The following is a 25,175-nucleotide window of genomic DNA, read 5'->3' as shown; positions in this document are numbered from 1 at the left end:
TCTTAATACCACGTATATTAAACATGTCCACATCCATTGTTGATGTTAAAGCAATTTTAATAGTCACAAGCTAAAACATTTAATGTAAAATTGTTACATTAGCATTGTCTTTGCATTATATATTATATAATGTGATTTGTTTTTACATTGGTAAAGCAGACCGTTGTCTCATCAGTATGTGTCTTTTGATGGAACCAGGGACGTTGCCATCACGGGGTGTAACTGGGACAGGGAGGAGATTCGCCAGATGAACAACCAATCAGAGCTCCTGCCCTGACATCATCGCCATGACACTACAAGATTGGTCACCATGGTTCCAAAGAGAACACCCGCGGTCACCATTAATCGAAATGACATATCGCGTTTTAGAATCGGTTCTAGTCATGATGATCACAGATAATTTCATTGTTATGATTAATCATGTTTTTTATACTTAAAGTTAGCAAGGACTCCGCTTACAAAAGCATTGTGGTGTTGGTTTTTATGAATAATAAAGTTTGTGTGACTCAATCGGTTTTTGATATTCCTGGATGTTTTTTCTCAGACTTCCTTTGGACAGTTTAAAAAGTCTTTGGCTGAGTTCTTCTGGGGAGTGGCGCTCACGGGGGGAGTAGCTATGAAAGGCCGTTCATCTCTCATATTGACGTTGTAGTATTTGGCTGAAAGACAAGAGGGGAGAGTGATTTGCGGAAAATATGGGCTCACTTGATGTCATTGCAGAGTTTACTTGTTTTGACTTGAACCATGCTAAATGTATAACTGACTGAAAACCACCAACCATGAACCATGTTTTGTCAGAAAAACATGGCATGTGGAAGGCCTCTTAATTGGCCACAGCAGACCCTGAGCCTCATGTTTTGTTTTTTTAGTGACAATAACCAGACGGATAGAAATACATCCCTACTCAGAGTTAGGAAGGTCAGCTGCTGTTGACAACCTATGACGGGATCAGGACCTAACCATGCTGTGCCAGCAGACCGATCATCTTAACTCCACCATCCCCTCCCTCTTGCTCCAGTTAGTCAGACAGACCAATTATTTTGACTAATCATGCCAGATCTTTTTCAGAGCTGATCTGATTGGTCAAAAAAACAAGGAAGGAAAAAAATGTATACAGTGGGGCAAAAAAATATTTAGTCAGCCACCAATTGTGCAAGTTCTCCCACTTAAAAAGATGAGAGAAGCCTGTAATTTTCATCATATGTACACTTCAACTATGACAGAAAATGAGGGGAAAAAATCCAGAAAATCACATTGTAGGATTTTTAATGAATTTATTTGCAAATTAGTATTTGGTCACCTACAAACAAGCAAGATTTCTGGCTCTCACACTGTCCTCCACTCGTTACCTGTATTAATGGCACCTGTTTGAACTTGTTATCAGTATAAAAGACACCTGTCCACAACCTCAAACAGTCACACTCCAAACTCCACTATGGCCAAGACCAAAGAGCTGTCAAAGGACACCAGAAACAAAATTGTAGACCTGCACCAGGCTGGGAAGACTGAATCTGCAATAGGTAAGCAGCTTAGTTTGAAGAAATCAACTGTGGGAGCAATTATTAGGAAATGGAAGACATACAAGACCACTGATAATCTCCCTTGATCTGGGGCTCCACGCAAGATCTCACCCCGTGGTGTCAAAATGATCACAAGAACGGTGAGCAAAAATCCCAGAACCACATGGGGGGACCTAGTGAATGACCTACAGAGAGCTGGGACCAAAGTAACAAAGCCTACCATCAGTAACACACTACGCCGCCAGGGACTCAAATCCTGCAGTGCCAGACGTGTCCCCCTGCTTAAGCCAGTACATGTCCAGGCCCGTCTGAAGTTTGCTAGAGAGCATTTGGATGATCCAGAAGAAGATTGGGAGAATGTCATATGGTCAGATGAAACCAAAATATAACCCACTGGAGGCCTAGCCAGTCTCCAGATCTCAACCCCCATAGAAAATCTTTGGTCCGTGTTGCCCAGCAACAGCCCCAAAAGATCACTGCTCTAGAGGATATCTGCATGGAGGAATGGGCCAAAATACCAGCAACAGTGTGTGAAAACCTTGTGAAGACTTACAGAAAACGTTTGACCTCGGTCATTGCCAACAAAGGGTATATAACAAAGTATTGAGAAACTTTTGTTATTGACCAAATACTTATTTTCCACCATAATTTGCAAATAAATTCATTAAAAATCCTACAATGTGATATTCTGGATTTTTTTTCTTCTCATTTTGTATGTCATAGTTGAAGTGTACCTATGATGAAAATTACAGGCCTCTCTCATCTTGTTAAGTGGGAGAACTTGCACAATTGGTGTCTGACTAAATACTTTTTTGCCCCAATGTATATATCCAAATTGAGCTGCCGGTCTAAATGCAGCTTGTGATCCACCCCACCCAGACATATATGGGGCTCAGAGGTGTCACACACCGTCATCTCTAAGGTATAATCTAGGAATGGATTTTTACAGCAGACAGATCAGTGCAGGGTTTTCCTGCAAACTAGTCTTAAAATAATAAGTTAAAGTAGTGACATTGAATTAAATCATCAAAGAAAGACTACAGGCTTTGATTTGGTCCACAAAAAATATGATTTTGTAGAGGTCTATGCTACCTATAAGATTTATGGGAAGATTGAAAACATCTGTTTTCATATTCAGTAATGGAATAAAGTTATTTTATATATTTGTCACTTATTAAGCATCCTAAGTATTTATTTTTTTGTGGCCCACTTAATGACTGTGAGCTTGAGTTATTTCGGTGTTTTCCGCGTAAAGAGTAAAAAAAAAAATATTGGTCAGGTACAGTTGAAGTTGGAAGTTTACTTTGCTTTGCTGCAGGATGGACTGGTGCACTTCACAAAATAGATGGCATCATGAGGGAGGGAAATTATGTGGATATATTGAAACAACATCTCAAGACATCATCCAGGAAGTTAAAGCTTGGTCGCAATATGGTCTTGCTTCCAAAGTTGTGGCAAAATGGCTTAAGGACAACAAAGTCAAGGTATTGGAGTGGCCATCACAAAGCCCTGACCTCAATCCTATAGAACTTTTGTGGGCAGAAGTGAAAAAGCGTGTGTGAGCAAGGAGGCCTACAAACCTGACTCCGTTACACCAGCTCTGTTAGTAGGAATGGGCCAAAATTCACCCAATTTATTGTGGGAAGCTTGTGGAAGGCTACCCAAAACGTTTGACCCAAGTTAAACAATTTAAGAGCAATGCTACCAAATACAAATTGAGTGTATGTAAACTTCTGACCCACTGGGAATGTGATGAAAGAAGTAAAGGCTGAAATAAATAATTATCTCTACTATTATTCTGACATTTCACTTTCTTAAAATAAAGTGGTGATCCTAACTGACCTAAGACTGTATTTTTACTAGGATTGAGTGTCAGGAATTGTGAAAAACTGAGTTTAAATGTATTTGGCTAAGGTGTATGTAAACTTCCAACTTCAACTGTATTTCAGGAGATTCTCTGCAAATAAGTTAAGTTTAAATTCATGTTTACCGATACCTTTTACTTTTGAGTCCTGTCTAATTCTTTCTGCAAGCGGTTCAATCTCAGTGCAAACAGGGGAGGGGAGGGGGGGGGGGGGGGGGAGACACATCCCTGTCTTGTGCCACTTTCTAAAGACATTGCATCAGATAATGTATTATGTGTATATGTTTGCTTTGGGACATTTTTATATGTTTTTATAAAATGTATTATTTCAGCTGGAAAGTTTAAAGATTCCAAAGTTTTAATAGAAAGCCCTTTTGGCATACAGCAATTATTGATAAATCTATAGCTTGTTTTTTGTGCATTGTATTAAACTGAAATGTTCTTGTATTTTTAATAAACCCTGTTTGATATGTATCAAGTCTGGGAAGACTTTTACCATTCTATTGCTTAAGCTTATTTTGCCACAATTTATTACATTTATGGGTCTATAATCAGTAGTTGACTCCAGATTTTCCTGGCTTTAATATAACTGAAATATCTGTTTGATACATGAAACTAGTGAGTACTGGATTGAGGGACAAACTTTGTCCCAAAATAATGAATAGAAGTCAATGGGAAAGTCATCCATTCCAGGTGCTGTTCTCAGCGCGAATGTTTGAAAAGTATCTAATATTTACTTTTTGATCTCTGTTTTTAGTGATTATTTTTTGACTGCTGATAATTGGTTCAGGGTTGTTGAGTCTAAGACGGCTATAGGATTCATCCAACTGTTTAATTCTGATTTATATAGATTTTCAGAGAGCTTTTAAAATGGTAATTAATCACAATATTTCTAATTACCAAATGTGTATCTTTTAAAATTATAACTGGTTTACCATGTTTTCGTTTTTGTGAGAGCTGTGAGATATTTACCAGGTTTATTTGCCATTAAGTAATATGCTTTATTTGAGATTAACCTGTAATTGTTGGCTCTCTCCAAAAGTAAAATATCGTAATTCCTGTTTACATTCAGACATTTTATTTTCTTCTTTACCTTGTAAATATTTTTTTTATGGGCTTTTTCTAAGATCGTGATACATTTTTCTTAAATTGTATTTTCTAAATCAGATTTAGCTTTAATTTAGATGATCATTCCTCTAATGTACGCTTTAAAGGCATCCCAGATTAAATTGGGGTTGGCTTTTCTCTATCCTCTGTCTGCATTTGTAATGGTTAAGGTTTTTATTTTTTCGTTGACGTATTTAATACATTTCTCCAAATTCTGTCACTAAGTGTATCTTCTATTGATGTAATTAAGCATGATACCAGTGAATGATCCGATATCACTATATCATACATTTTTTTTAAATCCAGTAAATTGTTGAGTGCATTTTTGGAAATTAATGTAGTCGATTCTTGTATAGCTTTTCTTACTTTGAGAAAAAAAAGGAATAGTCTTTTGTAGTTGGGAGTAGTAATCTCCAGTTGTCCTGAAAAATATTTGTAAAGATGCATTTTTTTTCAGCCTATTTGGAGGCTACCTAAATTTGCCTTGTTTATTACTACGTCTGGCGATTTTATTGAATGTATGATTTAGGTCACCTGCTAAATTGTTGTTCCTGTCTGGATATGATATAGTATAGCTTGAATTCGATCTACAAACACCAGATATGCCCCTGGTGGGATATACAATGATATCAATGTGTATTTTTCACCATGCAAGGTACAATTCAACATTGGAATATGGCCTTATTGGTCCCTGTGCTGGGTTTTAGGGAAAATGTTGTCCTTATTTATCAGGATGATGACACCTGCTGACACCTGCTGTAGGTGGCAGCATTGTCCTGTCCAACCCAGCCCCTCTTTAAATATGACAGAATGGCATGGCTTCCAAAGTTTTTGTATTTATTTTCAGTAATACCAATTATCCCAACGAAGACGTTCTTTAAAATAGTATAGTCAGTCAAAGAGACTTTAAAAAAGGAAGATGTCAAATTGAGGGTGGTTTTAACCTTCCAGGCTTGGAATTGTATCAAATTGCTTCCCAAGGGTTTTACTTGTGATATATATATATATATACACTGAACAAAAATATAAACTATAGAGTGTTGATCCAATGTTTCATGAGCTGAAATAAAAGTTCACAGATATTGTCCATACGCACAAAACGCTTATTTCTCTCAAATGATGTGCACATTTGTTTACATCCCTGTTAGTGAGCATTTCTCCTTTGCCAAGATAACCCATCCACCTGACAGGTGGAGTATATCAAGAAGCTGATTAAACAGCAAGATCATTACAAAGGTATACCTTGTGCTGGGGACAATACAAGCCCACTCTTAAATGTGCAGTTTTGTCACAACACAAATGTGACAGATGTCTCAAGTTGAGGGAGTGTGCAATTGGCATGCTGACTGCAGAAATGTCCACCAGAGCTGTTGCCAGAGAATTTGTAATACCTAAGCCGCCTCCAACGTCGTTTTAGAGAATTTGGCAGTACGTCCAACCGGCCTCACAACCACAGACCACATGTAACCATGCCAGCCCAGGACCTCCACATCCAGTTTCTTCACCTGGGGTATCGTCTGAGACCAGCCACCCGGACAGCTAATGAAACAGGAGTATTTCTGTCTGCAATAAAGCCCTTTTGTGGGGAAAAATGTATTCTGATTGGCTGGGCCAGCTCCCCAGTGGGTGGGCCTATGCCCTTCCAGGCCCACCCGTGGCTGTGCCCCTGCCCAGTCATGTGAAATCCATGGATTAGGGCCTAATGAATTTATTTTATTTGACTGATTTCTTACATGAACTGTGACTCAGTAAAGTCGTTGCATTTATATTTTTGTTCAGTATAGTTAAATGCAATAAATGGTAACAATGGGTACATCTTGAAGATGCCGGTACCGGAGCACCAAGATGAGCGGTAGCGGAGTGCCAAGTCTAGGTCCAAAAGGCTCCTTAACAGCTTCTACCCCCAATCCATAAGACTGTTGAACAGTTCATCAAATGGCTACCTGGACTGTTTTGTATTGACCCCCCACCTTTATTTACGCTGCTGCTACTCAAAGTTTATCTATGCATAGTCACTTTACACCTACCTACATGTAAATATTACCTTGAATAACCTGTACCCCTGCACATTGACTCAGTACCGGTAGCCCCTGCATATAGCCTAGTTATTGTGTTACTTTTTAAAACTTTTCTTTATTTTGTAAATATTTTCTTAACTCTTATTTTTCCTCAAAACTGCATTGTTGGTTAAAGAAGTGTAAGTAAGCATTTCACGGTAAAGTCTACACCTGTTGTATTTGGCGCATGTGACAAATAACATTTGATTTGATGATGCGCATGCTCATCCTCAGAATTTTTTTACCTGTCTATTTTCAAAGGATAAGGCTGTGAACATGAATAACTTCATAGTTAAGAAAACTATAACAATATGGAAGAAAATGAAACGTATTCTACAAGAACCAATATAACTCCCTCAAAACACATCCTTATGGAACAATCCTTAGATAGCTTTTCAGAATTCACAATAAATTGGTCCACATGGAAAACTAAATGCATAGTAAATGACTTGGTAATTAGATTTTTTTTTTTTCCCATGACAGCTTTAAAAAGCAATTTTGGATTGACCAATGTAGATATTTTCAAATATATGCAACTTAAACATTTTATATCACAAAAAGTTGATTTGAAATATTTTGGAGATGAGAAAAATCTTGAGGGAATCCTATTTGAGTCAGAAAAGGATATTCATATGATAGTTAAGCTATACAAAACCTTGCCTTTCCAACTAACAATCTCTTAGAAAAAAATGTAAACTACTGGAACCAAGATTTAAAAAGAACTGGGGGGGTGCTAGCGGGTCTGGGCAGGTGTGATGTAGTTGATGTTTGTATGATGCTGTCATTTGTATGTTTTGTATTGTTAATAATTTAAATATAATTATAATTATAATTTATAATTTTTTTAAATATGATTTTGTATCTGGGCTAAATACTTACAGCGTGAGAGGAGGTAGTAGTTGTATCCCTCAGGTTTCCTGTGGGTGGGGATGGACACGGCGGAGGTCACGGTGGAGGGGAAGCCTCTCCAGGTCAGACGGATGTTGATCTCCTGTCCCAGCAGAGACACTGAGAGGAGAGACACAGTTCAGTTTAGAGATTGACAAATCATCAATATTATTGATGATGGTGTGATGTTTGAAATTGAGAGTTTATGGTCTAGGAGTCTGATTGTTGAAGTAAAATGTCATGGATTGAATTGTACGTCATTGCAGTCTGTCCGTTTACTTTTAGTTACTCATTAAAAACATTGTGTTGTGACACTACACTACGATCTGATTCTGCACCCACACAATCTGTTCTGCTTGTTTTCCCTGAATTACCTGTTTACATACAGTGGACCTTGTTCCCTCTCTTTCTCGTTCTTTCATCTCTCTCCCCTTCCGAGCAGCATCTCTCTCTCTGTGAGTCATCTTTATAGATAAAATGTGCCTCAACTCAAATATAACCTTACCTAAAACCTGAACAGTTCCTCATGTTTTCACCACTACTTCAGTCTGACAAAATGTTCAGTGAAAGGACTGAAAAGGTCAAAATGTGGGCGGCTCATTACCTGCTTGTCTGGCAATGCGGTTGTGTACGGTATAAACAGAGTTGTGGGCCTTCCTGTTACATGTAGGGCTGGTGCCAGACTGGTAGGAATACTTCTGCACCAAGCCACCTGAATAGACAATGATACAGATATTAGACATGCTAACTCAGGATACTACAGATGGCATGAGCATGCTTGTTTATGTTATGTTATACCTAAGTAAATCTGTTATCACTGGCATTAGCAATAAAACATAATCTCATGTATTTATCATATCAGGGGTTAAGGGATATTAAAAACTGGGTGGTTCGAGCCCTGAATACTGATTGGCTGACAGCCGTGGTATAGCAGACCGTATACCGCGGGGTAGGACAAAAAATATTTGTATATTTATAATATTTTTTTTGAAATATTTTTACTGCTCTAATTACGTTGGTAACCAGTTTATAATAACAATAAGGCACCTCAGGGGTTTATGGCATATGGCCAATATACCATGGCTAAGGGCTGTGTCCAGGCACTCCGCGAACCACACACCCTCGTGCCTTATTGATTAAATAAACAATGGGCTATGTGTTCTCTGGAAAATAATGAACAATGTGGAAGGTGTGAATTTACCTTCCACCGAGTTGGATTCTTTTCCAGAGAAAGCATAGAGGCCCTAGTTGATTATCCCTTTTAAACCATGGCTATAATTTAACACATTTTCCGCAAGAAATGTGTTCATTTGTATGTATAAATGTGTTCAACATCCACTGAAGTAGCTACTAGCAAGTTTACTAGATAGCTACAGTAGTTGCCAAGGCAACCAAACAAACAGACTTTCTAGTTTAGCTAACCAAACATCGAATTCAACAATGCTAATAATGTTTTCAATTTGACTTTTGCTTTCAAAAGCCGCTCAAAATAGAACATTGAATTCTACCGGTCTGATATACCATGCATGATACAGAAATAATGCATGCTCTAGCATGCCCTTCAAGCCAATGAGAAACAATGTAATGGTATAATTAAGCAATAAGGTCTGAGGGGGTGTGGTATATGGCCAATACACCACGGCTAAGGGCTGTTCTTTTTTTCACGATGCAACCGGAGTGCCTGGATTCAGCCGTTAGCATTGGTATATTGGTCATATACCACAAACCCCTGAGGCGCCTTATTAATATTATAAACTACCATAGTTGAACACACTTCTACCGCCAAATGAACACATTTCTAGCAGCATATGTGTTAAATTATAAACTGGGTGGTTTGAGTCCTGAATGCTGACTGGCAGACAGCCATGGCATAGCAGACCATATACCACGGGTTTTACAAAACATTTTATCTGGGTTGGCCTCCCCCTTGGGTTGTGTCGTGGCAGAGATCTTTGTGGGCTATACTTGGCCTTGTCTCAGAATGGTAAGTTGGTGGTTGAAGATATCCCTCTAGTGCTGTGGGGGCTGTGCTTTGGCAAAGTGGGTGGGGTTATGTCCTGCCTGTTTGGCCCTGTCCGGGGGTCTCATCGGATGGGGCCACAGTGTCTCCTGACCCATCCTGTCTCAGCCTCCAGTGTTTATGCTGCAGTAGTTTATGTGTCGGGGGGCTAGGGTCAGTCTGTTATATCTGTCATATCCGGTGTCCTGTGTGAATTTAAGTATGCGCTCTCTAATTCTCTCTTTCTTTCTCTCTCTCTCTCGGAGGACCTGAGCCCTAGGACCATGCCTCAGGACTACCTGGCATGATGTCTCCTTGCTGTCCCCAATCCACCTGGCCGTGCTGCTACTCCAGGTTCAACTGTTCTGCCTGCGGCTATGAAACCCTGACCTGTTCACCGGACGTGCTACCTGTCCCAGACCTACTGTTTTCAACTCTCTAGAGACAGCAGGAGGTGCTGACTTGTTGCACCCTCGACAACTATTGTGATTATTATTATTTGACCATGCTGGTCATTTATGAACATTTGAACATCTTGGCCATGTTCTGTTATAATCTCCACCCGGCACAGCCAGAAGGGGACTGGCCACCATTCATAGCCTGGTTCCTCTCTAGGTTTCTTCCTAGGTTTTGGCCATTCTAGGGAGCTTTTCTTAACCACCGTGCTTCTACACCTGCATTGCTTGCTGTTTGGGGTTTTAGGCTGGGTTTCTCTACAGCACTTTGAGATATCAGCTGATGTAAGAAGGTCTATATAAATACATTTGATTTTACTGTTCTAATTATGATGGTAACCAGTTTATAATAGCATTAAGGCACCTTGGGGTTTGTGGTATATGGCCAATATATCACAACTATCCAGGCACCCCACGTTGCACTGTGCTTAAGAACAGTCCTTAGCCATGGCATATTGTCCATATACCACAACCCCTCGGCCTTATTGCCTAATTATAGCCTTGGTATGAAAGGGATAATCAACTCGGAGCTGTATGCGTTCTCTGGAAAATAATGCAAGTTCGTGGAAGGTTAGTTCCACTCCGCTAACACACCTTTCACGTTGCTCTTGATTTTCCATAGAACGCATAGTCCCTCATTGATTATCCCTTACATAATGGGCTAGTAGTGTGTAAGTAGTGCGTAGGAGGTTGGTGGCACCTTAATTGGGAAGGACGGGCTTGTGGTAATGGCTGGAGTGGAATCAGTGGAATGGTATCAAATACACCAAACACATGGTTTCTATGTGTTTGATGCCATTCCATTTGCTCCGTTCCAGACATTATTATGAGCCGCCCTCTCCACAGCAGCCTCCACTGAAGTAGTTTGGCTATAGATATCAGTCACCTCTCTTGAAGAAGTAGACAGACTCTTTCCTCTTGTGGTACTCAGGCACCGACAGGGCAGCCGTAATCTGACCTTGCAGCCCATTGAAGCCTACACTGATCAGCTTGGGGAAGCCCATGTCCATCATGCTGTTCTCAAACCTCCAGTAGTTAGCACCCTGCGGAGGGGACAGCACACACATTAATATATATATATATTTGTTTTGTTCTGTGTGTCACCTCCACTTAATGTGGTATAGAAGTCTTATAGCACACAATAGGCTTAGGATAGTCACAAGGTGTACTGTACCTTGAAGAAGTATGTCTTGCCCTGGCAGTTGCAGCGGGTGAAGACGGTGTCAATGGGAGAAGGGACTCCCCACACGTCTGTTATCCGATGGGCAGGTCCAGCCATCCTGTTACTATCCATGACCCAGAAATAGTGTCCTACAAGGGAAGCAACACTGGTACTTGCATCTGCATCTTGTCTTCAATCACTTTTTATCCTCAATGTATCCTCTATAGCCTTCAAACTCAACTCTGGACCGCAAAGCCAGATCCATTGCATTTTTTTCATTGCTCCCCTCTAATCAGGGACTGATTTAGACCTGGGACACCAGGTGTGTGCAATTAATTATCAGGTACAACAGAAAACCAGCAGGCTCGCTTCAGATCTTGTAAGGTAAGAGTTGAATACCCCTGCTCTATAGTCTATATTGGGGGCATTAAATTGTGAGCCTGGAGGTCTGGGGTAATGCTAGTTATCTGTTATACCTGATAATGAATTGCACCCACCTGGTGTCCCAGGTCTAAATCAGTCCTTCATTAGAGGGGAAGAGTGGAAATCATCAGTGCTATGGAACTGGTTTCAAGGTCCAGATTCAAAATGTCCTGGTCTATTTAATACATGGTGTTGTTTTAATAAACTTTAGTTAACTCTCTATACCCTCATGTCTCAATTTAGAACATTCTCTTGGGTTGAAAAACAATCAAAATGTCACATCTATAGAAAGCAAATAAGAGCTGAAGGACAGTCTACTCACAATTTCTTTGCATCATTGAATATTCAGGGTGCCGTCTGAGAGGGAAAAACCCAACATCTGGTGTGTTTGGCACATAGACTTAATTATCTACACCAAGCCGTTCACGCTCTCTGTAGCCGATGTGAGTAAGACCTTTAAACAGGTCAACATTCACAAGGCTGCAGGACCAGATGGATAACCAGGACGTGTACTCAGAGCACGCGCTGACCTACTGGCAAGTGTCTTTACTGACATTTTCAACCTGTCCCTGACGAGTCTGTAATACCAACATGTTCAAGTAGATCACCATAGTCCCTGTGCCCAGGAACACTAAGGTAACCTGCCTAAATGACTATCGACCCATAGCATTCACGTCTGTAGCCATGAAGTGCTTTGAAAGGCTGGTCATGGCTCACATCAACACCATTTTCCCAGAAACCTAGACACACTCCAATTTGCATACTGCCCCAACAGATTCACAGATGACACAATCTCTACTGCACTGCCCTTTACCACGTGTACAAAAGGAACACCTACGTGAGAATGCTGTTCATTGACTACAGCTCAGCATTCAACACCATAGTGCCATCAAAGCTCATCACTAAGCTAAGGACCCTAGGACTAAACACCTCCCTCTGCAACTGGATCCTGGACTTCCTGACGGGCCGTCCCCAGGTGGTAAGGGTAGGCAACAACATCTGCCACGCTGATCCTCAACATGGGGTCACTCAGAGGTGTGTGCTTAGTCCCCTCCTGTACTCCCTGTTCACCCATGACTGCGTGGCCAAACACGACTCCAACACTATTATTAAGTTTGCCGAAGACACAATGGTGGTAGGCCCTGATCACCGACAATGAGACAGCCTATAGGGAGGAGGTCAGAGACCTGTGTGGTGGAATTGATTGTAATCAAAAGGAGAGACTTTTAAGATTTCTTCAAAACAATCAAACGTTATTATTTAATTACTGCAGTAATGGAGCTGGTCGGTAATCACCCCTGGAGGTGATCACCGATGGAGCTGGTTTGAGCCACAGCATTTTATGGCAAAGTCCAATCTCTTTCAGTTTACATGACACACAAAAGATGCATGGAATGGGTCACAAGGTTAAGATTTGTATGAAAGATACTTAAAATTCACAGCAGACAGTATCTGCTGTAAAAACATGATAACTCATTGTATAGAGATGAGCCTGGCCCCCCAACCCCATACTGGAGCCATCTCTCCCTGATACCATCTCTCCCTGATATAGAACAGAAACATTAACTCATGCTCTGGAATGCGGTATCACCACAGACATCATAAATCTTCCAGAGGCCCATCCTCAGTAGAACACACAGAGATGAGCGTTCTAACAAACCCTTATTATGTTTCATAAAACAACCATTTGATGCAATAAAGGTATTATAATAATAATTATTATAATAATTATCTCGCAATTTTGCTCTCACACCTGGCAGTGTGGTGCCAGGACAACAACCTCTCCTTCAATGTGATCAAAACAAAGGAGATGATCGTGGACTACAGGAAAACGAGGGCAGAGCATGCCCCCATTCTCATTGACGGGGCTGTAGTGGAGTAGGTTGAGAGCTTCAAGTTCCTTGGCGTCCACATCACGAACAAACTATCACGGTCCAAACACACCAAGACAGTTGTGAAGAGGGGACGACAACGCCTATTCCCCCTCAGGAGATTGAAAAGACTGGCATGGGTCCTCAGATCCTCAAAATTATTTTACAGAGCATCCTGACTGGTTCCATCACTGCCTGGTATGGCAACTGCTTGGCCCCCATCCGCAAGACGCTACAGAGGGTAGTGCATACAGCCCACTACATCACTGGGGCTAAGTTTCCTGCCATCCAGGACCTCTATACCAGGCGGTGTCAGAAAAGGGCCTGAACATTTCCAAAGGCTCCAGCCACCCTAGTCATTGACTGTTCTCTCTGCTACCGCACAGCAAGCGGTACCAGTGTGCCAAGTCTAGGTCCAAAAGGCTTCTTAACAGCTTCTACTCCCAAGCCATAAGACTGCTGAATAGCTAATCAAATCTCGCTGTTTATTATCTATGCATATTCACTTTACCTCTACCTACATGTCCAGTACCAGTCAAAGGTTTGGAAACACCTACTCATTCAAGGGTTTTCCTTTATTTTTTACTATTTTCTATATAGTAGAATATTAGTGAAGGCATCAAAACTATAAAATAACACATATCTAATCATATAGTAACCAAAAAATATATTTTATATTTGAGATTCTTCAAAGTAGCCACCATTTACCTTGATGACAGACTTTTGGCATTCTCTCAAACAGCTTTGCCTGGAATGCTTTTCCAACAGTCTTGAAGGAGTTCCCACATATGCTGAGCAGTTGTTGGCTGTTCTCCTTCTTGGTCAAATAGCCCTTACAAAGCCTGGAGAGGTGTTGGGTTATTGTCCTGTTGAAAACAAATGATAGTCCCACTAAGCGCAAACCAGATGGGATGGCGTATCGCTGCAGAATGCTATGGTAGCCATCCTGGTTAAGTGTGCCTTCAAAATAAATCACTGACAGTGTCACCAGCAAAGCAGCCCCACACCATCTCATCTTCTCCTCCATGCTTCACGGTGGGAACTACACATCTGGAGAACATCCGATTTCCTACTATGCGTCTCACAAAGACACAGTGATTGGCATCAGAAATCTCACATTGGGCACATCAGATTTCCACCGGGCTAATGTCCATTGCTCTTGTTTCTTGGCCCTAGCAAGTCTCTTATTATTATTGGTCCTTTAGTAGTGGTTTCTTTGCATGAATTCGACCATGAAGGCTTGATTCATGCAGCCTCTTCTGAACAGTTGATGTTGAGATGTGTCTGTTACTTAAACTCTGTGAAGCATTTATTTGGGCTGCAATCTTGGGTGCAGATAACTCTAATGAACTTATCTTCTGTAGCAGAGGTAACTCTGGGCCTCTTTTCCTGTGGCGGTCCTCATGAGATCCAGTTTCATCGTAGCGCTTGATGGTTTTTGCGACTGCACTTGAAGAAACTTGAAAAGTTCTTGAAATTTATCGAATTGACTAGTAATTTGGACTGTCGTTTTTCTTTGCTTATTTGAGCTGTTCTTGCCATACTATGGACTTAGTCTTTTACCAAATAAGGGCCTCTGTATCTTTTGTATACCATATTTAAAGAATTAAAATACAGAAATCCCGGTTTTGAATATAAACTATATTGTTGATAAACACATTTAAGCTCAGGAGTTACTCTTGTCATTTTAGTGTTTTAAGTCTGAACTACAGTCTACGTTTTTAACCTGAAAAGGGTCAGGCAGTTTGGCACGACAAGGAGTCTAATGAAATGGATTGATACACAACACAACTGATGGGATCAAACGGATTTAGAAGGAAATAAATTCCACAAATGAACTCTTAACAAGGCACACCTGTTAATTGAAACACATTCCAGGTGACTACCTCATGAAGCTGGTTGAGAGAATGTAAAAAGTGTGCAAAGCTGTCATCAAGGCAAATGGTGGCTAAACTTTTCTGGTTACTACCTGATTCCATATGTGTTATTTCATAGTTTTGATGTCTTCAATATTATTCTTCAATGTAGAAAATAGTAAAAATAAAGAAAAACCCTTGAATGAGTAGGTGTGTCCAAACTTTTGACTATTACTGTACATATTCCCTCAATTACCTCGACTAACCTGTAGCCCAGCACATTGACTCGGTACAGGTACCCCCTGTATATAAGCTAGTTATTGTTATTGTTATTTTTATATTTATATATTTTTACTTTAGTTAATTTAGTAAATATTTTCATAACTCTTATTTTTCTTAAAGCTACATTGTTGGTTAAGGTCTTGTAAGTAAGCATTTCACGGTAAGGTCTACACCGGTTGTATTCGGCGTGTGTGACATAAAATTTGATTTGATTTTGATTTGGTCTGGCACTGACCTCTGAAAACCACCACGGTCCCGTTCCTCAGCGTAGTGACCGCACCAACAGGGCGACCGCTGCAGATGTTGGTGTCGTTGTGTTCATCTGGAGGAAAAAGCCACGTTTAAAAGGAGCCACATGTGAGGACTAATAAGAAAAACAACATGGAGAATGTGTTAAGTGAATCAGAACAATTGCATGTGTCTGACCATGTGTCAACTGGCTAATGTGTTTCTCCCAAGAACTTTTACTGAACAGCACACACAACTTTAATGTCAATTATTTTTCTGTTTGCTCTGTGAAGGAGTATTTTTTTCCAAACTACAGAAACTGCTGGACTGACTTGTTAGGCTCTGGGAAAACGGTCACCTTTGACAGTTAATATAGTGCAGCTACACTTGACAGGAGGAAGCTCTTTTCATCCAAGAGAAGTAATACATCTCAGTGCCACCTATAAGAAAAGTAGGGCTGGCGAATCTACCCAGCAATAGCTTTTACCATTAGTAATAAGTGCTCTACAACATTGACTGAGTTTCTTTGCAATGGTATTAAAGTAAGGCAAAGCAAGGTCTAAGCTTACCTGCTTGGTAGTCCCTGGAGTTGTCTGTGCCCAGAGCTTGGTTGATATCCGTGAGGGTGTTTGGCTGGGTGGATTTGGGCTTAGGTTTCTCTGTGGGTTTACTAGGCTTGATTTTCTCAGCGAGTTTGTTTTGGGTTGGTTTGGTGGTGGGGACGGGGACGGGGACGGGAGTGGGGGCGGGAGTGGGGGCGGGAGTGGGGGCGGGAGTGAGGGCGGGAGTGGGGGCGGGAGTGGGGGCGGGAGTGAGCTTCGTGGAGTTGCTTGTGGTCTCCTCTGGTGCTGCCTCATCTCCTTCCTCTTGTCCCGCTGCGTCTATTGTGAGACGCGTAGCCAGATCTCCAGTCTGGGGGACACTGTTGTCATTAAAATTATTTGGGGTGGCCCCTCTACCAGGTTTGGACTCGGGACCACTCTCAGATGCTGGTGCCTCGGAGGCCACATTGGGATCCTGTAGGTTCGAGGGTGTGGGTTCAGATTCATCTGGCACTGTGTTCTTAGATTCTGCCTCCTGACCTTCAGGGTCTAATTCACTCGGTCCTTCAGGTATGAGTTCAGGGGTGTCCTCTGCAGGAGTAGGCCCGGGCTGGGGCTCTGAGCTCGGGGAAGCCTGGTCGGAGGACTGAGGGGAAACTGGGGAGGCGGGGGTGGGCTCAGAGGTGGCCCTAGGGAGTGTTGGGTCGGCTGCAGATGGGCTGCTGCTGGAATAAGGCTGTCCCTCAGGATCACTGGAGTCTGGAACACATGAGATTTGTGTCAGTGTCAGATTTGAATCCAGATGACTCAAAATAATTGTGAAACATCTTATCCAATACAATTTCTAGGAACAGTGAGATAGGACTATCTCTCAAATGTTGGTATGTGAGAGATGGCTTGGCTATCATTTCCCGCACTGTGCCAATATATAATGCTATACATATAAACTGTAAGCTCCTAACTGTACAATGAATTTCCCTGTTGTGACAATAAAGATTGAATTGAATTCGTTACCTGTTGCCTCAGCGTGGGTCTCATTGGCTGGTTCGGCAGTAGAGGGGTTGGGGTTGGCTGCTGGTGGGGTTCCTTCCGAGCCTGGTGTTGCTTCTGTATCCAATTCCTCGGGGAAGGGTGTGTAGTCCCCCTTTAAAATGGCCTCTTTCTCAGGGTCATCCTCTGTATCTGTGGGTTGGGGGTTAGTGTTAAGCGTGGGGTCTAAGGGGTCTGAAGAGGCTGGCTCAGTTGGTGAGAACTCTGACCCGCTGGTGCTCTCTGAGACAGGGGTTTCTTCAGGGTCATTTGGGTTAGCGGTCACCTCTGGACCCACCAGACCAGCTTCAGGGTCCTCTGGGTAAGGGCTTGCCTCTGGATCCTCTGACCCAGTATCAGGAGAGGGAACAGGAAGATCTGGCCAGGTCTCACCCTTCACATCTGTGGAAGGGAATAATGGCAAAATGTATGTACATTTTGAATCATTAAAATGTACATATGAGTAGCTATGATGAGAAAATATCTTAATGTTTCTATCACCATCTTCCTGTTCATCCTGGAGTTCTGGTTCTGGGGTGAACAATGGCATAGGCTGGTCGTCTGACAAATCTGGAAATTAATTAGATCGTTTTTTAAATAACTTTGATATATTCCCTGGGGTTGAGTTATATGGGGCATTTGTAATTATTACACAACTCTATTTATTACACAAGTAAATGTTCCTGTTGTTCTAGTTCATCCTGGCATGTCTTAAACCAAACAGTCCACCAGATAAACTATGGACAAAGAACACAATGGCATTTTATCGAGATACAGTAATGGCATCCTGAGGCCCACTGTCGTGCCAACACCTCAAGTTTCAGTATGATAATACACGGCCCCATGTCACAAGGATCTGTACACAATTTCTGGGAGCTGAAAATGTCCCAGTTCTTCCATGGCCTGTATACTCATCAGACATGTCACCCATTGAGTATGCTCTGGATCGACGGGTATGACAGCATGTTCCAGTTTCCGCCAACATTAAGCAATTTCGCACCACCATTGAAAAGGAGTGGGACAACATTCCACAGGCCACAATCAACAGCCTAATCAACCCTATGCGAAAGAGATGTGTCATACTGCATGAGGCAAATGGTGGTCACAGCAGATACTGACTGGTTTTCTGATCCATGTCCCAACATTTTTTTAAGGTATCTGTGACCAACAGATGCATATCTGTATTCTCAGTCACGTGAAATCCATAGATTAGGACCTAATGAATTTATTTCAATTGATTTCCTTATATGAACGTTAACTCTTTGAAATTGTTGCATGTTGCATTTATATTTTGGTTCAGTGTATAATGACATAATTTCCCTTTGTTTCTCTTGGCCGGTAGGGCCGTGACACATCTGGGGAGACTTGGCCGCCGGGCTCCAGCTCAAGTCACAGCCAGAGAGAACTGCAGCAGTGTGACAGGCTATCCAAAACATCTGGGAGTCACACTCTCTACCAAGTGCTTTGTTGGTCAAGAAAAGTTCAAAATATCTGTATTTTTTGTTAGACAATATTACACTATTATTACAGGGAGTGTTTTGACTTTGGTGTTGGAAGATGTTGGGCTGAGTGGATACTGGTGAATAATACATTTTCATTCTTATTTAAGACTAAAGTGTTGGTTGTCCATCTCCTCAGAAAGGTTGTTCTGAAAGTACTGACCTTCACTTAGTTCCACCTGTGGATTGGGAGTCATCTCTGGCTCCTCAGTTGGTTGGATCTGGGGAGGCTCTGGTTCTGGCTCTGGTGTGTCAATCAAGTACTAAATGAGTAAAGAGTATCCAAAAGCAACTACCTTTCCTATAATAATGATCTAAAATCTATTGTTTATAATAACTATTGCTTTATGAAATATACCTTTTGGTTTGTTATCGATTACGTTATCGCATGAGCTAGTCATCGGTGTTGTTGTACTGGCTGGTCTTGAACTAAAACAGAAAATAGTTGAGATGAACTGACGGGCTTCTGCATTTTAACATGCATATTAATATGAATATACTGCATGCCTATCTTTAAATCAACGCTATACCTGTTGATTAGTCATCATTTATGTTATTGCATGAGCTAGTCTTCAGTGTTGTTGTGCTGCCTGTTTTTTTTTTGGTGTCTGTAATAATTATTAAAAGAGAAAATAGTCAAAACAAACTGATGCAGGCTACTATATGAGTTTAACATTAACATGCCTATTTGGGATGCTTTCAGACCACTTTACTTTTTCCACATTTTGTTACAGACTTATCCTAAAATTGATTTTTAAAAAAATTCTCCCTCATCAATCTACACACAATACCCCAAAATGACAAAGCAAAAACAGGATTTTAAAAATTTTAGAAATAAAAAACCTGAGATATCACATTTACATAAGTATTCAGACCCTTTACTCAGTACTTTGTTGAAGCACCTTTGGCAGCAATTACAGCCTTGAGTCTTCTTGAGTATGACACTACCAGCTTGGAACACCTGTATTTGGGGAGTTTCTCCCATTCTTCTCTGCAGATCCTCTCAAGCTCTGTCAGGTTGGATGGGGAGCATTGCTGCATAGCTATTTTCAGGTCTCTCCAGAGATGTTGGATCGGGTTCAAGTCCGGGCTCTGGCTGGGCCATTCAAGAGCATTCAGACACTTGTCCCGAAGCCACTCCTGAGTTGTCTTGGCTGTGTGGTTAGGGTCGTTGTCCTGTTGGAAGGTGAACCTTCGCCCCAGTCTGAGGTCCTGAGCACTCTGGAGGAGGTTTTCATCAAGGATCTCTCTGTACTTTGCTCCGTTCATATTTCCCTCGATCCTGACTAGTCTCCCAGTCCTTGCCGCTGAAAAACATCTCCACAACATGATGCTGCCACCATCATGCTTCACCGTACGGATGGTACCAGGTTCCCTCCAGACATGACGTTTGGAATTCAGGCCAAAGTGTTCAATCTTGGTTTCATTAGACCAGAATCTTGTTTCTCATGGTCTGAGAGTCTTTAGGTGCCTTTTAGCAAACTCCAAGCGGGTTGTCATGTGCCTTTTACTGAGGAGTGGCTTCCATCTGGCAACAGTAACCTAAAGGCCTGATTGGTGGAGTGATGCAGAGATGGTTGTCCTTCTGGAAGGTTCTCCCATCTCCACAGAGGAACTCTGGATCTCTGTCAGAGTGACCATCGGATTCTTGGTCACCTCCCTGACCAAGGCTTTTCTCCCCCGATTGCTCAGTTTGGCCGGGCGGCCATCTCTAGGAAGAGTCTTGGTGATTTCAAACTTTTTCCATTTAAGAATGATGGATTTCGTTGTGTTCTTAAGGATCTTCAATGCTGCAGACATTTTTTGGTACCCTTTCCCAGATCTGTGTCTCAACATAATCCTGTCTCAGAGCTCTACGAACAATTCCTTCGACCTAATGGCTTGTTTTTTGCTCTGACATGCACTGTCAACGGTGGAACCTTACATAGACAGGTGTGTGCCTTTCCAAATCATGTCCAATCAATTGAATTTACCACAGGTGGACTCCAATCAAGTTGTAGAAGCATCTCAAGGGTGATGAATGGAAACAGGATGCACCTGGGCTCAATTTCGAAGTCTCATAGCAAAGGGTCTGAATACTTATGTAAATAAGGTATTTCAATCTTGTAGCGTCATACCCAAAATGGCTCGAGCCTGTATACATTAAAAAAAAAACTGTTTTCACTTTTTCATTATGGGTTATTGTGAGTAGATTGACATTTTCTATTTAATCCAAAATGTGGACAAAGAGAAGGGTTCTGAATACTTTCTGAATGCACTGAATGCATAGTGCCAGCATGCCTATCTTTATTGTCATATGTCATACTATCATGTACCAGACATTATTTCATTCATTACTTAATGTCATACATATTATTTCATACATGAAATCAAAGGCGCAACTTTTACTGGGGATGGGGGGGACATGTCCCGCTACATTCTGAAATTGCATTTTTGTCCCCCCTCACTTTTATAATTGGAATGTGCCTCAAAATGAGACAATGGTGTGCTTTACTTCACAAGACTATTTTAGATGTCGTGGACATTTTACTAACCTTCTATGCCACACTGGCTGTCGTAGTCTGGGCAACACTTTTTGTACCGTGCACAGTCAGGATCACAGTCGCACAGCCTTCCCCTCTTAAAGGATTCACCACACCGCCCTTTACACGAGTCACCTGGTACCCAGACATACAGTACATCCATTATCACACCAGTCCTGGTTGTGCTATTATAACACATGCATAATACCTGTATGTACATGTGGATCTTTATCATCTGAATAAATGACATGTCAAGCACTCTCATGGATCATTTGTGATAATACAGGGTTTCCCAAACTCGGTACTGCAGACCCCAAGGGGTGCACATTTTGGCTTTTGCCATAGCACTACACAGCTGATTCAAATAAGCAGCTCATCATCACACTTTGGTTATTTGAATGAGCTGTGTAGTGCTAGGGCAAAAACCTAAACGTTCATCCCTTGGGGGGCCCAAGACCCAGTTTGGGAAACTCGGACAACACTAATACAGTAAATAGATAAGAAAAGTCCTTACTGGTGGTGCACTGGGATTCGTAGTCAATACAGCACTCATTGTGAGTGAGACAGTCATAATCACACTGGCACGTGTAACCCCTGTTATACTCTCCTCCACATTGCCCATTGCAGCTTGCTATACAGAAAAGACAACAACATCATGTATATTTAGAGTCATTCAGTAGCCTAGCACACGGTTTCCAAAACTCTGTCCTTTCCCTGGATACACGTTTTGTTTTTTTGCCGTAGCGCTACACAGCTGATTCAAATAACCTACTCATTATTCATCTTTGATTATTTGAATCAGCTGTGTAGTGCTAGGAAAAAATCAAAAACATGCTCCCGGGGGGATGGGGGGGAGGCATGACCGAGTTTGGGAAACCTTGACCTTGGCCCAGCACACACACAGTCATGGAGATATGTCACAAGTCACCAGCTATGACAGCAGTATCAATATCATTCCAACAATAAGGCCTTGTCACATTTGTCACAGAACTTGTCACTAGTGCTGAGTGATTAGTGCTTTATGAGGTCGGTTCAGTTTCGGTTTCAATTTCTTTATATATTTTTTTAAATATTAAATGTACTATGCATTATGTGGGTTGAATGATGTAACAACACAGAGTAAAACAATTAATAAAAGTCCCATGATGATAGTGACTACCCATTACTGTTTATCACTTATTAACAATAATTTACTCACATTACTTTAATAAAATATTTGTTATATTTGATGACTTTATTATTTAATTCCAAGTCATCGTCTCATACAGAGCTGAAGTACATGCAATTGAAGTAGTTCTTCAAAGTAAATAAGACATACTTTTATGACCACTGAATACCAACTATCAATCACTAAATCATGTATTCTTCAGGCTTGCGAAGTAACTGCTTTCTATCCCTCTCGATCCTGTGTTCTCTCCTCTCTCAGTCTCCATGTCTTGCTCAGCACAGACCAGACAAGATTAAGAGGGACACGCAATGGATTATGGTCACTGTAGGTAATTACCATGTTTTCTGCGCTAAACTATACTGAACAACAATATAAAAGCAACATTGGTCCCATGTTTCATGAGCTGAAATAAAATATCCCAGAAATGTTCCATACACACAAAAAGCTAATTTCTCTCAAATTTTGTGCACAAATTTGTTTACATCCCTGTTAGTGAGCATTTCTCCTTTGCCAAGATAATCCATCCACCTGACAGGTTTAGTATATCAAGAAGCTGATTAATAGTCACATCAAGTTCACTGCACATCACTGCACATCAAGCTCACATAAACATTTCTTTCAATGGAATTCAAATAATTGAACCGATGTCGTCAATTAGTTGTTTAAAAAATAAAATATGACAGACTTTTCAGTTAATTGCTCAGCACTACTTGTAACACTGACAAGATAATGGCTGAATCATACATTATAGAGCCAGAATACACTTTTTCCGTCTCTAGTTAATAATTTGTTAATAAGTCAATAGAAATCAGAGAGTGGGCAAGCAGTACACACAATCTGTTTTACCTTCCCGGAAAGCAGTTCAGTACACTCATGGTAATTTAAATCAAGAGAGTGACAACATGCATCCTTATCTCTAACTGACATTAAAACTATTTAGAATAAAACCCAGAAACACACACACAAGGAGCTGAATCAAAGCAATTTACATACGCAGTGATTACAAATACTCACACTGAGCAGAATTGAATGGGAGAGCACAAGCCAGCAGAAGAGCAAAGAAAACTGATGGAGTCATCTTCACAGGTGTCCTCTGTTTCAACCTGAGCAGTAGCATATCAGACAGAAATGAGAGAAGAAAAAACATCCCAACTCAGTTCATTTCTATTCCATTAGAATGCATATAATCTATGTACAACAGTTACTTGAGAGTGAAAAGTCTCATTGTACCTTGAAAGAGTAACCCTCTGTCCAGATCTAGCGGAGTCCTGCACTGTGTCTGCTTTTATAAGGAATGGGAGAGAGGCTGGCTGCCGGTTTCGTGTCTGATAGGAATCCCCCCCTTATATTTTGGGTCCTGGTGTGGTAGGACAGTAGGACTCATGAGGCAATTATAAGTTATATTCTTCAAGAATCAATGGGTACATATCATTAATTTATAACTCCAAAAATGTATGTAGCATCTGCCGATTACCCCTTTAAATGTCAATAATCTATCCTCCAGAGTGGTGTCACTACAGACCCGGGTTCGATTCCAGGCTGTGTCACAGCTGGCTGTGACCGGGAGACCCATGAGGCGGCACACAATTGGCCCGGGTAAGGGGGGGGTTTGGCCGGCCGGGATTTCCTTGTCCCATCGCGCTCTAGCAACTCCTTATGGTGGGCCGGGCGCCTGCAAACTGACTTCGGTCGCCAGCTGGATGGGGTTTCCTCTGACACATTGGTGCGACTGGCTTCCGGATTAAGCAGGTAGTGTGGCTTGGCAGGGTCGTGTTTCGGAGGACGCATGGTTCTTGACCTTCGCCTTTCCTGAGTCCCTAGGGGCGTTGCAGTGATGGGACAAGATTTTAACTACCAATTGGGGAGAAAAAGGGGTAACAGTACAAACACAATGATAAAGTCAAAAATATGAAAACGTATGAACTCAGATTTGTCTCATTTTCACATATGTTGTAGCATAGACCCTATTTTACATTGTCTGAAGTTTTTGTGTTGTGTCTGCCATCAGATGAGACATACCATACTCTTTAATGCAGGGTGGGTGCCATTTCAATCATAGAAATATAATTCATAGAAAGGACCTATCCCTTCAGAGACTGCAATTTAGCTGGTAACACCATTGACATTTTAATTCAATTTAATTCCACCCACTGTCGAATGTCAACACGAATGGGAATGTATTTTATAATGACCATATTTCTATGATTTTCTATGATTTCAATAGGTTTTGGGAGATTGACAGATTAATTTAAAACAATGGATATTCCAACTCAAGTCAACATTCTCTGATGTGTGGACCTCCAATCATCTTTGTGGTACCATTTGAAAGAGGACATTTCAATGTTATTCATATCAGCCAACACGACAAGAGAATGCTGTTTCTCAACTGATGGCAGGCACAACACAAACAACTGAGATGATGTCAAATATGTGTGTGTGTGTGTGTGTGTGTGTGTGTGTGTGTGTGTGTGTGTGTGTGTGTGTGTGTCTGTGCCAATGTTTGTGTTGCTTCACAGTCCCCGCTGTTCCATAAGGTGTTTTTTTAATCTGTTTTCTTTATCTAATTTTACTGCTTGCGTCAGTTACTTGATATGGAATAGAGTTCCATGTAATCATGGCTCTATGTACTACTGTGTGCCTCCCATAGTCTGTTTTGGACTTTGGGACTGTGAAGAGACCTCTTGTGGCATGTCTTGTGGGGTA

At 41.3% G+C, this 25,175-nt stretch overlaps 2 protein-coding genes across 11 annotated transcripts in view; one reads left to right on the top strand and one right to left on the bottom strand.

The window, feature by feature from the left end:
• Nucleotides 1–377, top strand: part of LOC139406712 (nucleoprotein TPR-like) — a 38,168-nt gene extending 37,791 nt beyond the window's left edge. For all 7 annotated transcript variants that reach the window (XM_071149660.1, XM_071149662.1, XM_071149658.1 and 4 more), the window contains exon 49: nt 199–377. In XM_071149660.1, coding sequence (XP_071005761.1) covers nt 199–251 — 53 coding nt within the window. In that variant the 3' untranslated portion in view covers nt 252–377. The remainder of the gene's footprint in view (nt 1–198) is intronic.
• Nucleotides 40–24,186, bottom strand: LOC139406713 (proteoglycan 4-like). 4 transcript variants are annotated; one of them, XM_071149665.1, is made up of 15 exons: nt 23,703–24,186; nt 23,487–23,575; nt 21,819–21,935; nt 21,317–21,439; nt 18,946–19,026; nt 17,785–17,853; nt 17,587–17,685; nt 17,269–17,541; nt 16,282–17,013; nt 15,720–15,806; nt 11,065–11,201; nt 10,777–10,933; nt 8,041–8,148; nt 7,428–7,556; nt 40–659 (listed from the first exon to the last, which is right to left on the bottom strand). In XM_071149665.1, the coding sequence occupies exons 2-15, from the start codon at nt 23,548–23,550 to the stop codon at nt 541–543; spliced, it is 2,295 nt and encodes a 764-aa protein (XP_071005766.1). In that variant the 5' UTR covers nt 23,551–23,575; nt 23,703–24,186; the 3' UTR covers nt 40–540. The 4 variants fall into 4 exon arrangements, with proteins under 4 accessions (XP_071005766.1, XP_071005765.1, XP_071005768.1 ...); XM_071149664.1 differs by having other exon boundaries at nt 17,269–17,685; nt 23,703–23,836; XM_071149667.1 differs by lacking the exon at nt 17,785–17,853 and having other exon boundaries at nt 23,703–23,823.
• Nucleotides 24,187–25,175: the final 989 nt, after the last annotated feature.

The sequence above is a fragment of the Oncorhynchus clarkii genome, chromosome 4 (genome assembly GCF_045791955.1).
Source record: "Oncorhynchus clarkii lewisi isolate Uvic-CL-2024 chromosome 4, UVic_Ocla_1.0, whole genome shotgun sequence".
Classification (NCBI taxonomy): Eukaryota; Metazoa; Chordata; class Actinopteri; order Salmoniformes; family Salmonidae; genus Oncorhynchus; species Oncorhynchus clarkii.
The sequence above is the reverse complement of the archived record's forward strand: the minus strand, read 5'-3'. Positions and strand labels throughout refer to the sequence as shown.

What these genes read in the sequence shown, in the direction of transcription:
- LOC139406713 (XM_071149664.1), bottom strand. Translation starts at nt 23,550, where the DNA reads ATGACTCCATCAGTTTTCTTTGCTCTTCTGCTGGCTTGTGCTCTCCCA. An exon ending in CCCATTCAATTCTGCTCAGT is followed by an intron (nt 21,936 to 23,486) that starts GTGAGTATTTGT and finishes TTTTCTGTATAG; the next exon opens with CAAGCTGCAATGGGCAATGT. An exon ending in CCGCATTGCCAGACAAGCAG is followed by an intron (nt 7,557 to 8,040) that starts GTAATGAGCCGC and finishes CTCTCCTCTCAG; the next exon opens with TGTCTCTGCTGGGACAGGAG.